Source organism: Leptinotarsa decemlineata, unplaced genomic scaffold (genome assembly GCF_025532065.1).
Source record: "Leptinotarsa decemlineata unplaced genomic scaffold, Ldec_3_MD MMD2_P_RNA_scaffold_6, whole genome shotgun sequence".
Lineage (NCBI taxonomy): Eukaryota > Metazoa > Arthropoda > Insecta > Coleoptera > Chrysomelidae > Leptinotarsa > Leptinotarsa decemlineata.
The window spans coordinates 5444127-5460128 of NW_027412533.1; the positions used below are offsets into that span (position 1 = coordinate 5444127).

Below are 16002 nucleotides of genomic sequence, written 5' to 3' on the forward strand. Positions count from 1 at the left end.
TATGTGATCTTCAAGTTATGCATGTTGGGAAATCCCGACCTTCTCTTGGTTCTTCCTTGTTTCTTATTACCTCTTCCTTTCTTTTCTCTCGTTTTAAATTTTTTTTTACTATCATTTTTTTCAATCTTCACGTTCCAAAATTTCCCAACTTTTTCCCAAGTCGAAAAAGCAGGCGGGAGGCTCTTCCTCATGGCGACGGCCCTGCCCGCTTCAATTGAAATTGTGATTCCTTTCTCACATCTGAATTTCAGTCTGTAGGAAATATTTTTGATATGGTTAGTGAAAACATGTATTGCGTGAAAGTTTTACAGCAACAAAAATAAACAACGATAATATCTGCATTACAGCATAATACTCAACATTCAACAAACAGGAACTCCTACATGACCGTTTTAGTAACGCACTAAGCAAGTCTTTAGAAAATCCTGGCATCAGTCTACAGCTGCACTATCAGTCACTGAAATAACATCCGAAACAACACTTATTTTCTCAACTGTCTTCAAATTATCACTCGTTTCCATTTTTTCCCCAGTTAACATAACCAAATCTTTTTTTTCGGTTCCCTCGCCATCTTTCTCAAGTTCAGAAGCACTATGCGGGTATTTTTCTCTTTCAATGATCTCCTCTCCTGTCAAAAAAACCTCCAAATCATCTTGAATATGTTTTTCAGCGCTGTTATCTTTGCCCGCAGCATCATTATCTTCGACAGTCACATTTTCATGTTCTTCGCTTTTTACAGCAACAGCATCACTCCCTTCTGCCATATTTCCATGAGCCATGATGGGCTTCCAACTGGTATTGAGCCTATGGTGCCTACCGATATGGACCGTCATATCCATTTCCTTAGGTACTATTTTCTCAGCACTGATGATATCGTAGATATTTTTTGGTTTCCTTATACTTTGCTCAAAGGTGATGGGTCTTCTATTCGTATAGTAATACTGACCAGGAGTGCTGACTTCATATTTACCAGCACTATCATCTTCGTCACTGGGACTTTCGAATCCGTAATTTGTTACTCTATGTTCCTCATCCTCTTTTTCTTTGCCTTCTTTGTTGTCTTCTAGTTCGCCTAGTAGGAGACTCTGGCTTTCGTAGCTTTTCGGTTTTTGGGTGCTTGGGGATGGTATATCGATGAAATAGTCTTTGTCGTATGTCGTGGGGAAGTACGTAGTAATATCGGGTGGCAGGGAATAGCTTATGGATTTTAGGATTTCGATGTCCGGAGAGTGGTCTAGCAAATCTGAAAATGAAAAATTGTTAGAACTTCAGCTCCACTTAGAACCTCAACTTGGGATGGAATATTTGATAACGATGTACAGTGTATAATATAACTTACTCTAGAGGCACCATGAGGGTAACAGATATTCTAATATACGGAAATATATTAGCAAAATATATGTATATAATTCTAAAAATGGTGCTTGATAATTGAAAGATATGTATTGATATTATATTTTATAACTGTTTGAAAAACACTTGGGCAAAGTTTTGATTATTGCGTTGTGAAAAAAATCTGAAAAACAGTATGTATGTATGTTGATATTACAGAAGTGAAGTGAAAATCTGTCTATTTCTTATCTTTCATACCTAATCCTGTATTGGGTTTCAGTAAAATTTTACGTGTTTTGATTAAAAAAAAATCGAACTTGACATAGATACTTTAGATATTATTTATTCTGATGAAAACTGAATGAAAACGAATACTAGCTGTATACTTTGACTGAACAAGAAAATAATAGAAGAAAAGCAATCAAAATTCAATTAGAAATACAATTCAGTTATAATCGATGCAACGACAAATGTTTTACCGTAAACTACTTAACCGAGTAATTTTATTATTTCCTCACATAATTTGAAAACCAACTTGAATTCCAAGAGTTTACGGTATTAGGTACTCAACGATTTAATCAGAATTGAATCGTACTCTTTATTCGGCTTCGTAACGGTATATGTCATTAAAGTGTTCATTTTGTCATCGGTGTACACTGATTACATCGAAACAACAGACAATGAATCTGATGTATTTCTGTCAGCTGTCAGCTGTCAACTATCTACTGATAGCGGGGGCTAATGAAGGACTTTGGTCCAAGTTGCCAACCTGAAATATTAATGAAGATTAAACTTCCTCTTGAAGATGATCACTTAGTGATCGAAACACGTGTCGAGGTGTTATATTCATTACTACACCAAAGATTCCAAACAGTGCATCACAAGTGCTTACAACAAGTTGCAGTGTAGTGAGAGCTACGATGGAAGACAGAAATGGAAGCTTGACTTTGCAACTGACAGGAGCCTCGTTAATCACTGATATTCATGGTTTGGATTACCTGTATCTACGAGTACATTTCTGTCCGTAGTCTAAGCGGCACATCTTCCAGTAGAATAGAACACAGAATAAATCTATCAAGTAATTTCAAAGTATTCCCGCCACTACGTTGAAAGAGAAATGTTCTTAAAAATGTTATTTCTGAATCGCATGTGGGTTTTGCTCTGACCACGAGTGATCAATGTTGAAATTGTATAAAGTATTGTGTGAGAAATTTTTGCTTAATTTGCTTTGTTGTTGATCGGGATTTCAGTTTGTAATGAAGTATTGTTAAAAATGCAACGACAGTCGGTAGCCAAGCGGTTCGGCGTGGGTGAATTGTTCACTCACTCGAATTGACTGCCGTGTTGGTCGGTGGTTCAAGCCCTAGTCTGAACGATCGATCTTCACTTGCTGTCGTCCAACCCGTGTTAGGAATCACACGTTAAAAGGTAAGACCTCGTTAATCCTTAGCTGGCACAAGAGGCACAATGGCCTCTTAGTTTCACCAATATAGGATTTTCCGCACTCACAGGATATCCGGTAAACGCAATTCATGGAATCGCAGTCCGCGTTTGGTGGCCTGGTTTTCGTGAGGCTGCTACAGATAGTGTTACCGGATCTGAAGCAGGTTCTGATGTTGTACTTGGAATCAATTCTTCTTATCCTCTCCGATATAATCTTTTGATGTAGGGAAGTTAGCATGAATGTTCGCATTGCCGAGCACAAGAAACACATACAGTGAGGGAAAACCAGCAAATCAGGAATAGCAGGCCATGTTTGGACCCATCAACACAACATCGAGTGGTCCCAAGCTGATATCTTGCACAGAGAGGAACATTGGTTTAGGAGAAAATTCAAGGAAGCCGCATACATGTTGTCCAACAACGTATTCAGCCAAGCCACCGTAGAAATACGCAACATATGGAAACCCATCATCAAGCGAAAAATGGCCAACTCCCGCCAAAACGGTCATCTCCCACAGAACCAGTGAAGCGGAAAATGGAAAGCGGGGATGAGTGAAAGTACTGAACGACCTATAAATAGTCATCTCTCGGAGGAATCAGTCCAGTCATCACCCGAAGACGATTGTAGATACTAACAATCGAAACGTCGTGAACTAACGTGACTTGGAATCTCTCCACTTTTTATTTTTATTTTCTTTTTTCTTTTCTTTATTTTTATTTATTCAATTGTTCTATTTTTACTTGTATTTTATTTCACTATTATTTCATTTCAGGTTTATTTTGGTTAATACTATTCTTATTTTCAGCTATTAATTTTTAATTCTTCTTTTTTTTAGTTGTTTCAGGGATTTCAAATCATTTTATATAGTAGACAATGGAAGTCCGAACTAGTGAAATTCAGAAAATTGTAACTCTTCAAAAGTGAAGAAAGATATGCAGGTAGCGCCCTCTGTGAGTATGAGTGAAACCACGATGAAATTTGAATTGCTACTGTTGAAAAAGTATCTGAAAAACTAAAGCAATACAAAAACTGGAGCAAAAATACCTAAGGAATATTGGACACATATTGAAAAACATCCTGTATATTTTCTCTCCTTTTTGAAACCCTAGAAATGTAATGATCTTCAATTATTTTGCATTTGGGAAAACTCTTTTCAGAAATGATGCTATGAAGGCAGTTATATTTTTGCTCGTACAGTTCAGGTCTTTAAAATGGAAGGGGTATATTTCAGAAGATATTACTTATTGGAAAATGAAGGTTTTTGGCTTTCTACTTCTCCATCTCTATACAAAAAACTCTCAGATGAGATACTAAAATAACTTTTCTGATTAATCCTTATTATTTGGAGGAAAGTGCACCTATCTAGAACACGAATAGTTATTTTTTCCTCACTTACCTAAGGTGGGAGTTTTCATTTCACTGGATAGTACTGGGCCAGTATATCTTATTTCCGGTGGTTCAGGCACAAGGAATTGTATTGGAAATCGCAAGTTTTCGAAACCATCGAAGCCTACTCCCAGCGGATACCTAGATCTCATCCAATTCGAAAACCCTCTATCACCTCCACTATAAAAATTCTGGTGAGACAGCGGCCCCTGCCTATATCTTCCTTCCTGGATCTGTGGTAGGTGACTCGGAAGATGACTTGGATTCTTGAAAAACAGTGCGCTACCTTCGTTGTGGTTTTCTTGAGAGGTTGGGAAATTTGAAGGAAGTACTAGTTCTTTGAAGCCAGCGAAGTCTCCCAGTCCCAGTGATAGTAGTACGGGTGGTTTCGTCAATCCATTCTGATCTGTCATGAAGCTGGGGTGAAGGTGTGAAATGTAAGGGGAATAATGGATATTTCCTGGATATTTTTCGTATAGTGGTTTTGTTGAGGCGTCGATTTTGTCTGTATTTTTGGCGTCTTCGTTGCCTTCTTTCAGAAGATCACAGATTATTAAGTTGGTGAGTATTGAAAGAATGATGGTGTGAGTAAGCTGAAAACGAGTAAGTGATAAAGGTCAGGGATGTATCTTGAAAAAACTATGTTATTATTTTTAAGTGACTTTGCAAATACTTGAATATTACTGGAGTTCTATCCCAACACCTAACCGTTATTTTCAACACATCGACACGTGTTTCAATTACCAAGTGATCATCTTCAAGAGGAAGTTTAATCGTTCCCTTAAACATGATCACTTGGTGATTGAAACACGTGACGAGGTGTAAAAAAAAACGGTTTGGTGTTGGAATAGAACTACAATAGTATTTATTACTACACGAAAGGTTTCAAACAGTGCATCAAAAGTTGCAACTACTTGTTGAAAATACGATTTATTTTTCTTAATTTTTGAACCTATTCATTTCTAGACCTTTCAATGAGTTGAGTTTTATAACTGAATGCAATACTTCATGGTCATGTCCTCTTATCAAATACTAGTTTGCAGAAATTGAATTTGTCTTTCCATTCGGAAAATTACTTTTCACAACATTTTTAGCTTTCTGCTCATCCATTATTATACAAAAAAAAAATGTGAGAAACTTCGGAAGAAATGAAAGCAATTGAGTCATGCTCAAAAGTTTCTTTCAGATACAAACTGAAGGAAAAAGCACTTCTCGAAATGAATTCTTTCTTGTGAAAACGAAAATACATGGAAATAACTTTTTCACATTCATTTTTTTCTCTAAATATTTTCTATGGAATTGAAACAGTTTTCATAAAAGACTGTTACACAAGGTAATATATGAAAGAGCATGGAAATCTATCATTTGATCTCATTGCTTTATTTCTTTCTTCGGAAGTTCGCGAAGTTTTTGTATGAAGATGGAGAAGTAGAAATAAAAGATCAGACATGTTTGTTAGAGCGTTGTTGAAAATGAATAAACTAATATTGGAAGTATTAGTGAAACCACAAAAATAATTTCTATCACTATAAGCCGAAGTTTGTACACACCCTTGAAGAAAGAGTTCTCCATATTCGAGTAGGTTGTTCGTCTTATTTCCAAGGTGAGTGCGAAAATGCTATCTTATTTCCCTACATGAACGGACGAATGGAACATATAGTTTCCAAAATTGTAGCTGGTTGTTCAACAATAATCCAATTTTAGTGCGCCCGACTCACGACCAGAAGGTCGTGAGTTCGATCCTAACCTCGACCAGATATTTTTCTCGAGAGAATTTATCTAGTTGAAGCTGGGATGATTCTGCAACATTACATGGCTGACGGACTGCGAATAGCCATGATGCTCCCTAGGTGGCTCGGGGAGTTATTAACATCCCATACGCAGGACACGAGGCTAGTGACCAATGTAATGGATCCAATTTTTTTGATAGAATGCCATGACCAATATTCATTGAAGACAAATGTGTGATATATTTTTTAGAGAAAATTTGAATGCAGACATGTACAGAAATTTCATGATGAATCAGTTGTCTCAAGTTTGGATAATCTTTCTTTGAATGTTAAGACGAAATTTGTGGTTTCCGCTTAACGGGGCACCGTCTGACTGACTGTCTCAGTCAGATTTTCAGGGAAAATTGATAGGACGAGACTGGGAAGATTATTGCCCATCAATATCACCCAATACATCTACAAAGAATTTTTTATTTTTTATGGGGTTATCTGAAATAAGAAGTGGATATAAGTAGAGACCATTTGCAAAAAATAGCATTTAGAGAATACCATTCAGAAGTGTTGTGCTAACATAAATCCCCTATTTACTAAAAATGCCACGAAGTCTATAATTTGTATAAAACGGGAAGGACGGCATACTGAATAATGGATTCAGGTTTTTTATAAGATTATTGAGATAAATACATGAATATAAAGCTATTTTGTTGTGAATTTGGTTATAGTTATTTCGGTTCAATTTTTTCACATATCTAATGGTAAACAAGAAAATATGAGATTCATGACGAACCTTGCAAAAAATTATCATTTTATCAGAAACTACATAAAACTATTTTGAACTGATCTGCAGCTGAACTCTTGGTGAAAAAAATTATCGAACGGAATACAAACCTATTGATAAAGAAATAAGAGTGTAAGAATGAAGAGAAATTCATTAATTCAATTACTGACATATCAACGTCTATAAATTGATATTCTGAATTCGTTTCACAACGAAATGAATAAACTAGCTAAACTTCGCAACAACAAATATTTATTTATTTATTTTTTTGTAGTAACCAGGTCATTGTGGGTATTTTCAGTGCAATATATGTCATTGAACTCTTGTATTCATTAAAATTACCAAATTTGAATCATGTTCTGTTCGAATCGATAGAGCGAAAGATTAAAAAATGTAGTGACAGTAAAGAGTTCAAATTTGTAAAAAAGTTAAGACATTGGAAACTGATCAACTTTTTTGTAATCTTTCAAAATTTCCAAAAAACCTGATTTTTTTGAGGATTTTCCGAAAACTGTCAAATCTAACAGGTTTATAGTAGCAAATGATAAAAGGAAAGCACAAATTTACTGCGGAATCAATAATATTATTAAAATAAACTTCTGTACGTTGGCGACTTTAGTATGTGTGATACTGTATATAATTGTCTATACAATAAATTGATGAGTATTCCCGTCAATGAAGGTGAAAAACGGGGATTCTGTATAATTTGGACAAACATTTTGATTCAGGTTTTTTATTACCCACTGCTACAATGTTGACTTTGTATCGAGGTTTACTTTTATCTCCTTCTCGGAGATGAAAAAGGTTGCATTGAAAATAAGTCCGGAAATTGATAGATTGACTTATTTGAAATAACTTTTGTTTTCTGAATTTTTTATGCATGTCAGTATTTTCTGACTTATTCCCTAGTGAAACTATAAATTTTTCAATCGATAAACCTACGGTTTCAGATGATTCATCGCGATTATCTCAAGTATTCTATGAAAAGAATCATTCTTAATGAAAATGAACGTTACAAAAAATAACGGTTGTCTGGTGTCCCAATACAAATGGAGTTGCAATACAAATGCATGTGTCGCATTTGTTTACCCCCTGTTGGAACTTTCATTGGCTACTTCGAAAAGTAGCCACTATAAAAACATTTTCAAAAATATCTCTCTTAATATCTTCTGAATATTATAGTTTTGCAAAACTTACCTTGCATCCAAACATTTCCACACACTAAAAATGATATCGTTTGTTGCTTCTAAAGGGGTTTTATTGAAATGATCGGAAATATTCAGAGTCTGCAGATTTTATTATCCTTTCTTTGAAGTAATTGTAGTAAATTTTACAGCTGGTGCATTACCGAGACTAGATCTTTTAATAGGTGCTGTTGTATTCTGCATGTAATAAAAATCGCGATGAATATTCTATTCGTGGGTAATGATAAACATTTTCGATTTCGATTCAGTTAATTCAAACCTAATTGGAAACTTCCCAGTACATACCGCGACTTTTTATCAGGAAGGATTTCATGAGTACATTTGTAATAATGTAGGAAATAAAACTGATGGAAATTTAATTGAATTGTAATATTTCCATTCAATGTTTGAGATAATGAAATTCTGGTCATAGAACATTGTTTTCAACGAAAAATAGGTATTTTGAATAAAAACTATCATAAAAAATAGTGTTAGCCTAATGAATTCTGAGAATTTTCCAATATCACAAAGTAGAAAACATATATATAGTGATGAATCTGTATCTGTAGAGAAGGGAGGTTGAGTGTAGGCCCACAGCACTTAGATCACATGTGACCCATTGTACATCTTCCAGAGGAGTTGTCCTATCTTCCATCCTGTCTTTTCCAGGAAGGACATGCCTCACAGTTTCATCTTCCTGTTCACACATCCTGCATAGAGATGTGGCTACTAGCCCCTTAATATGGAAGTGTTTCCTTAGTTGACAGTGGCCAGTCAGAAATCAGAATCACATATATATATATATATATAACAAAACTTGGGAATTTCTTTGGGTGAACAGCAGAACGGAAGTGTACTCTTATAACACAAGTTATTCCAATATTTCGATAAAATTTATTATCATCTTCAGGGAAAAGCTACAAATGTTTTATGGTGATAATACAATATGAAAAAGTTTTTTTATTTTAATAATGATATAAAAATTTTTTATACAACTTACTGTTAGTGAGGTTGGCCGTGTCGAAAAGAATGTTATATCTAAACAATTGAAACATGTCAATACAATAAAATAGTCATCAAGTTAAAAGAGGTAGACACCTCACTGGATACAAAGAAGAATAATGAATTAAAACTTTTAATAAAAATCGTTATTTGTTTTAAAATTATGGGAATACCGGTAAACGCCATGTGCATTCAGAAACAAGAGAGAGAGGCACAAGACAGTTGACATATTGAAAATGACAGTTGTCATGTCATTATATTATAAAGGTGTGTTAGTTTGTAAATGATAACAATCTGGAACACAAAGGGAACTGATTATGGAACAAGTGTGATCAGAGACATCTGCTGTTCTGTAAGTAAATAAATGAGAGAAAATCCACAAAATCAAATATATTAATTAATTAACAAAATCCTCCGTGGTCTTGAGGAATGGAATGAAGAAAATATTTAATCAAAATAAAACCCTGCCTTAGGGAGGTTGGAAGTTTTGTTGAAACAAAATCAAATATTATGAATTTATATTGGAGAAGAGAACCCAGAATTATTGTTCATTTGGAAATTATGTAAATTTTTATCAATGTCTAATAAGAAGGCATAGATTCCACTGAGATGATCAATGTCAGACCTTTTATTAAGGCAGTTATCTGATTGTAATATGAAAGACATTTCCAAAAACAATCTTTTAGATGTATTTCTTTCAGTTGATAAAATTTTTGCTGAATTAAAGTTCATGTTATGACCTTCTTTGTAAACATGATTGCTGAGAGCACATCTCTCAGGATGTAATCTACTGTCACTCTTATGTGACGAGATTCTGTCTTTTAGTAATCTTGACGTTTGACCAATATATTCACTACTACAATTTAGACAAGGAATGGAATAAATTAGATTAGACTGAAGGTTGATGGGAGTTTTGTCTTTAAGTTTAGAAAATAGTTTATTAATGGTGAAAATGGTTCTAAAGGCTATTTTTACATTTAAATCTTTGAAAATTCTGCATAGCTTTGGTGTCATATCGCTTATGTATGGTAAAGAGGAGAATAATATAGGAACTGGAGGTGGATCAGTCCCAATTGTGACATTGTCAGACACTAAAGGATTTTCATCCAACTGGTTATTATTATTGACTTGCACGTCCATGGTAGACGTGCTAAATAAGATCTTCTTAAGTAGAGGATCTGGGTAGGAATTATTAATGAATAATTGGAAAAGTATATTTAAATTTTTTTTATGAAAAGAGGGATCGGAAATCTGCAGAATGCGATTCTTCATTTGTTTGACCAAATTAATTTTCGTTGACTGCTTGTGGTATGACCAATAGTTCAAGAACCTCCCAGAACTGATAGGTTTGCAATACCAATCTATGCGTAGAGTGTTATCTGGTGTTCTGATAACTTTTGTATCAAGGAAGGGAACCCATTGTTCGTTGTTCTCAGTTTCGATGGTAAACTGTATGTGAGGGTCATAACTGTTGAAGATGTCCACAATCTCAGATATTCCATCTTGAGGAAGGGATAATATAATGTCATCGACATATTTTTTTATGAAGAAAAGATTAAAGGGAAGTACCTGTAAGACCAAATCTAGCAGGTCATCCATGACATATGCTGCTAAAATGGGGCTGATCTTAGCTCCCATTGGAGTACCAAAAGTTTGTTTATAAATTTTACTATTAAATGAAAAATAAGTATTATTAAAAAGGAAAGTTATGAGTAGGAGGAAATCGTCTTTATGAATGTCACAAAATTGACTAATACGTCCCCATTTTCTATCAATCGATCTAAGACAAGTGTCTAAATAGACATTACTAAAGAGGGATACGACGTCTAAGCTAGCAATTACATAATTGTTGGGAAGTTTCATTTTGTTGAATGTGGAAAACACATCAAAAGAATCTTTAATAAAATATTGATTATCATTTTCATAAGCTTTAGTTAAAATGTCTGTTAGAAAGGAAGCAAGTTTTTCAGTGGGAGAACCAATTGAAGCAATAATGGGTCTAACAGATAGGGTTGGTTTATGAATTTTAGGTAAAGCATAAAATTTTGGTAAAATACCAGTATAATTGCTTTGCATAATTTTATGCTTTACCTAAAATTCATAAACCAACCCTATCTGTTAGACCCATTATTGCTTCAATTGGTTCTCCCACTGAAAAACTTGCTTCCTTTCTAACAGACATTTTAACTAAAGCTTATGAAAATGATAATCAATATTTTATTAAAGATTCTTTTGATGTGTTTTCCACATTCAACAAAATGAAACTTCCCAACAATTATGTAATTGCTAGCTTAGACGTCGTATCCCTCTTTAGTAATGTCTATTTAGACACTTGTCTTAGATCGATTGATAGAAAATGGGGACGTATTAGTCAATTTTGTGACATTCATAAAGACGATTTCCTCCAACTCATAACTTTCCTTTTTAATAATACTTATTTTTCATTTAATAGTAAAATTTATAAACAAACTTTTGGTACTCCAATGGGAGCTAAGATCAGCCCCATTTTAGCAGCATATGTCATGGATGACCTGCTAGATTTGGTCTTACAGGTACTTCCCTTTAATCTTTTCTTCATAAAAAAATATGTCGATGACATTATATTATCCCTTCCTCAAGATGGAATATCTGAGATTGTGGACATCTTCAACAGTTATGACCCTCACATACAGTTTACCATCGAAACTGAGAACAACGAACAATGGGTTCCCTTCCTTGATACAAAAGTTATCAGAACACCAGATAACACTCTACGCATAGATTGGTATCGCAAACCTATCAGTTCTGGGAGGTTCTTGAACTATTGGTCATACCACAAGCAGTCAACGAAAATTAATTTGGTCAAACAAATGAAGAATCGCATTCTGCAGATTTCCGATCCCTCTTTTCATAAAAAAAATTTAAATATACTTTTCCAATTATTCATTAATAATTCCTACCCAGATCCTCTACTTAAGAAGATCTTATTTAGCACGTCTACCATGGACGTGCAAGTCAATAATAATAACCAGTTGGATGAAAATCCTTTAGTGTCTGACAATGTCACAATTGGGACTGATCCACCTCCATTTCCTATATTATTCTCCTCTTTACCATACATAAGCGATATGACACCAAAGCTATGCAGAATTTTCAAAGATTTAAATGTAAAAATAGCCTTTAGAACCATTTTCACCATTATTAAACTATTTTCTAAACTTAAAGACAAAACTCCCATCAACCTTCAGTCTAATCTAATTTATTCCATTCCTTGTCTAAATTGTAGTAGTGAATATATTGGTCAAACGTCAAGATTACTAAAAGACAGAATCTCGTCACATAAGAGTGACAGTAGATTACATCCTGAGAGATGTGCTCTCAGCAATCATGTTTACAAAGAAGGTCATAACATGAACTTTAATTCAGCAAAAATTTTATCAACTGAAAGAAATACATCTAAAAGATTGTTTTTGGAAATGTCTTTCATATTACAATCAGATAACTGCCTTAATAAAAGGTCTGACATTGATCATCTCAGTGGAATCTATGCCTTCTTATTAGACATTGATAAAAATTTACATAATTTCCAAATGAACAATAATTCTGGGTTCTCTTCTCCAATATAAATTCATAATATTTGATTTTGTTTCAACAAAACTTCCAACCTCCCTAAGGCAGGGTTTTATTTTGATTAAATATTTTCTTCATTCCATTCCTCAAGACCACGGAGGATTTTGTTAATTAATTAATATATTTGATTTTGTGGATTTTCTCTCATTTATTTACTTACAGAACAGCAGATGTCTCTGATCACACTTGTTCCATAATCAGTTCCCTTTGTGTTCCAGATTGTTATCATTTACAAACTAACACACCTTTATAATATAATGACATGACAACTGTCATTTTCAATATGTCAACTGTCTTGTGCCTCTCTCTCTTGTTTCTGAATGCACATGGCGTTTACCGGTATTCCCATAATTTTAAAACAAATAACGATTTTTATTAAAAGTTTTAATTCATTATTCTTCTTTGTATCCAGTGAGGTGTCTACCTCTTTTAACTTGATGACTATTTTATTGTTTAGACATGTTTCAATTGTTTAGATATAACATTCTTTTCGACACGGCCAACCTCACTAACAGTAAGTTGTATAAAAAATTTTTATATCATTATTAAAATAAAAAAACTTTTTCATATTGTATTATCACCATAAAACATTTGTAGCTTTTCCCTGAAGATGATAATAAATTTTATCGAAATATTGGAATAACTTGTGTTATAAGAGTACACTTCCGTTCTGCTGTTCACCCAAAGAAATTCCCAAGTTTTGTTCTTAACTAGTCAGCAAAGACTGTCCTTCAGTAGTAGTATTCAGAGTAAGTAGTATTCAGAAGTATTTTCAATCATCACTCTGTTATTTGAATCCCTTTTTCCTACTCATCTATATAAAAGAAATATTATATATGCTTCCCCAACTCCTTAACTAGTCAGTCAATACTATATATATATATATATATATATATATATATATATATATATATATATATATATATATATATATATATATAGTATTGACTGACTAGTTAAGGAGTTGGGGAAGCAGTCAAAATTACTGGGCTGTTGTTTTAAGAATACTCTTTGTTATATGGTCGAGCTTTCGAGAATGTTTATTCCCTTTATCAATACATTAACTTGGGGTTATAGTAAAAAGTCAGACGTTGCAATGAGAAAGACAAAGTTAATACTTTTCATCATGTAGAAAAGTGTCACACATTCAATTTAAAGTTTCAGAGAAAAAGTACAAAAAACTTATTTTATTTCACTAGCCATGCTTGGCACTTACTCGGTGGCGTGCTAGCAACCAAAAAGAGACGGGAAATAGGAAATATTTGAAATTTGATAATTGACATTATGAAAAGACATTTGAAGTTTGATGATTTGACAGTCAAACAACAAAACAGGATTACCAAAAGGCACACCAACACCATGGATGACACAAACAAAACCAAAAGTATCTATCTCTGGGTACGAAGTCTCTGGTACAGTCTGGGTACAGAGTCTCTGGTTGCTAGCACGCCACCGAGTAAGTGCCAAGCATGGTCAGTGAAATAGTTTTAAATTTTTTAAATGTTTGAATAAAATGAGTTTTTTGTACTTTTTCTCTGAAACTCAAAAATGAATGTGTGACACTTTTCTGCATAATGAAAAGTATTAACTTTGTTTTTTCTCATTACAACGTCTGACTTTTTACTATAACCTCAAGATGATAAAGGGAATAAACATTTTCGAAAGCTCGACCATATAACAAAGAGTATTCTTTAAACAACAGTCCAGTAATTTTGACTGCATCCCTAACAATATTCCGTATTTCTATATATACAGTGTCACCATTAAAGTGCGCACCATATGGGAAACTTTTTTTTCGAAAAGTTTCAATGAAGTTTAACTTCGGCACTTGTTTGTGCTTTAAATTTAACTTAAAATGATGGGGCCAACTGCGACCCACTGACGTTCAGTGTTTGTCAAATTCAACTTTTTTTTTGAAAAAAATTGAAAAAGTGCATTTCTAGATCGAATTTAACAAAAAGTTACTTGAAAAAGTTGTGTCTACGGCAATTTTATATCCATATGCAACTAGGATAAAGTTAACGTTTTATTTTTGACAGATATCCCCTTTATTTTAAAAAACAAGTTGTCATCAATTCATGTGTACATAACAAACTCATCATGGAGTTTAACTTTTCTGATAAATTTTTACTTAAAAGGACATTTTTAGAGAGAAATTAAAAATGTGCTATAAACATTTTAACATGACTGGTGCGAAGTTTCAATTACTTGGCTATTTTCTTAAACAAACGTCAGTACCTTCAATTTTGAAAAAGCAGACACAACTCAAAAACTGCAATAAGTATTAATAAAATTACTAGAGTTGAAATTACATTAAAATTTCAATATTCAGTATTTACAGATTATTTATAAACACTAACTAGGGCGGTAAGGATGCTTAATCACGTTGAATAAAATTTTTAAGTAGGTCATGACAAACAAAATGCATGCTATGGTAGTGTTGAGTTGTTGATTTACTTGTCAAATTTTTAACAGTTATTGTTGCAATAATGTTGTCTCTTCAGGAAAGAATAGAAATAGTTTTAATATGTGGGAAGAATACACCATACCGGCAAGTAGCTAACATTTTTAATGAACGGCATCCAGGAAAAAATGTTCAATATACTACTGTGTCAAGGATAATGTCGAAATTCAGAGAAACAGGATCCGTAGCAAATCAATTTAAGAAAAAGCACATTCCAAGTGAATATGATGAGGAGGCCCAACTTAACATTTGTTCAAAAGTTATTGAACACGGGCAAACGAGCATAACCGATATTATAAAAAATACTGATTTCAAGAGAGAAAGTATTGGAAAAATTTTATTAAAGAATAAATTTTGGCCTTACAAGCCAAAATTTATTAACACATTAAAAGAACGAGATTTTAATGTCCGTTTGGGGTTTTCATTCTGGTTTCAAGGAGAGAGAGAGAAGAAAATGTAAAGTTTCCGTATAAAATTTTATGGACAGATGAGGCAACGTTCTCTTCAAATGGAACGGTAAGTTCTCAAAATTGTCGATGGTGGGCCCAAGAAAATCCCAATTTCACAGTTGAATGTGGTGAAATAATTGGGCCATTTATATTTAGGGAAAATTTATCATCCGTCGGTTATCTCAAACTTTTAAATAATGAGGTTAGTGAAGTTTTAGATAATATGCCTTCAAATATTGAATACGAATACTATGGTATCAGCTTGATGGCGCACCAATACATCACACGGTTGATGTAAGGACGTGGAGGAAAATATATATATGTATATATATATATATATATATATATATATATATATATATATATATATATATGTATATGTTACAAAAAGGATTATAACTCCTATTTATTATATGCGAGCGCTTTCGACACCTGGTCGTACTATCATTATCAAGCCTCTACTGAGTAGCGGCTTGATAATGATTGCACGACCAGCTGTCGAAAGCGCTGGAATATAATAAATATGAGTTATAAAGCTTCAAATATTCGTTGTGATGGCACCCGGCGATTTTGAAAAAATGTTTGATTGTACTTACGTATTTTGATGCGTAGATTACGAATCCG

General features: G+C 33.6%; 1 protein-coding gene across 1 annotated transcript; it reads right to left on the reverse strand.

The window, feature by feature from the left end:
• Positions 1 to 285: 285 nt before the first annotated feature.
• LOC141480218 (uncharacterized) lies at positions 286 to 7931 on the reverse strand. Its single transcript, XM_074170110.1, has 3 exons — positions 7868 to 7931; positions 4173 to 4755; positions 286 to 1243 (listed from the first exon to the last, which is right to left on the reverse strand). Exons 1-3 carry the CDS (start codon positions 7880 to 7882, stop codon positions 432 to 434), a joined length of 1410 nt encoding a protein of 469 aa, XP_074026211.1. The 5' UTR covers positions 7883 to 7931; the 3' UTR covers positions 286 to 431.
• Between the last annotated feature and the right edge of the window lie 8071 nt (positions 7932 to 16002).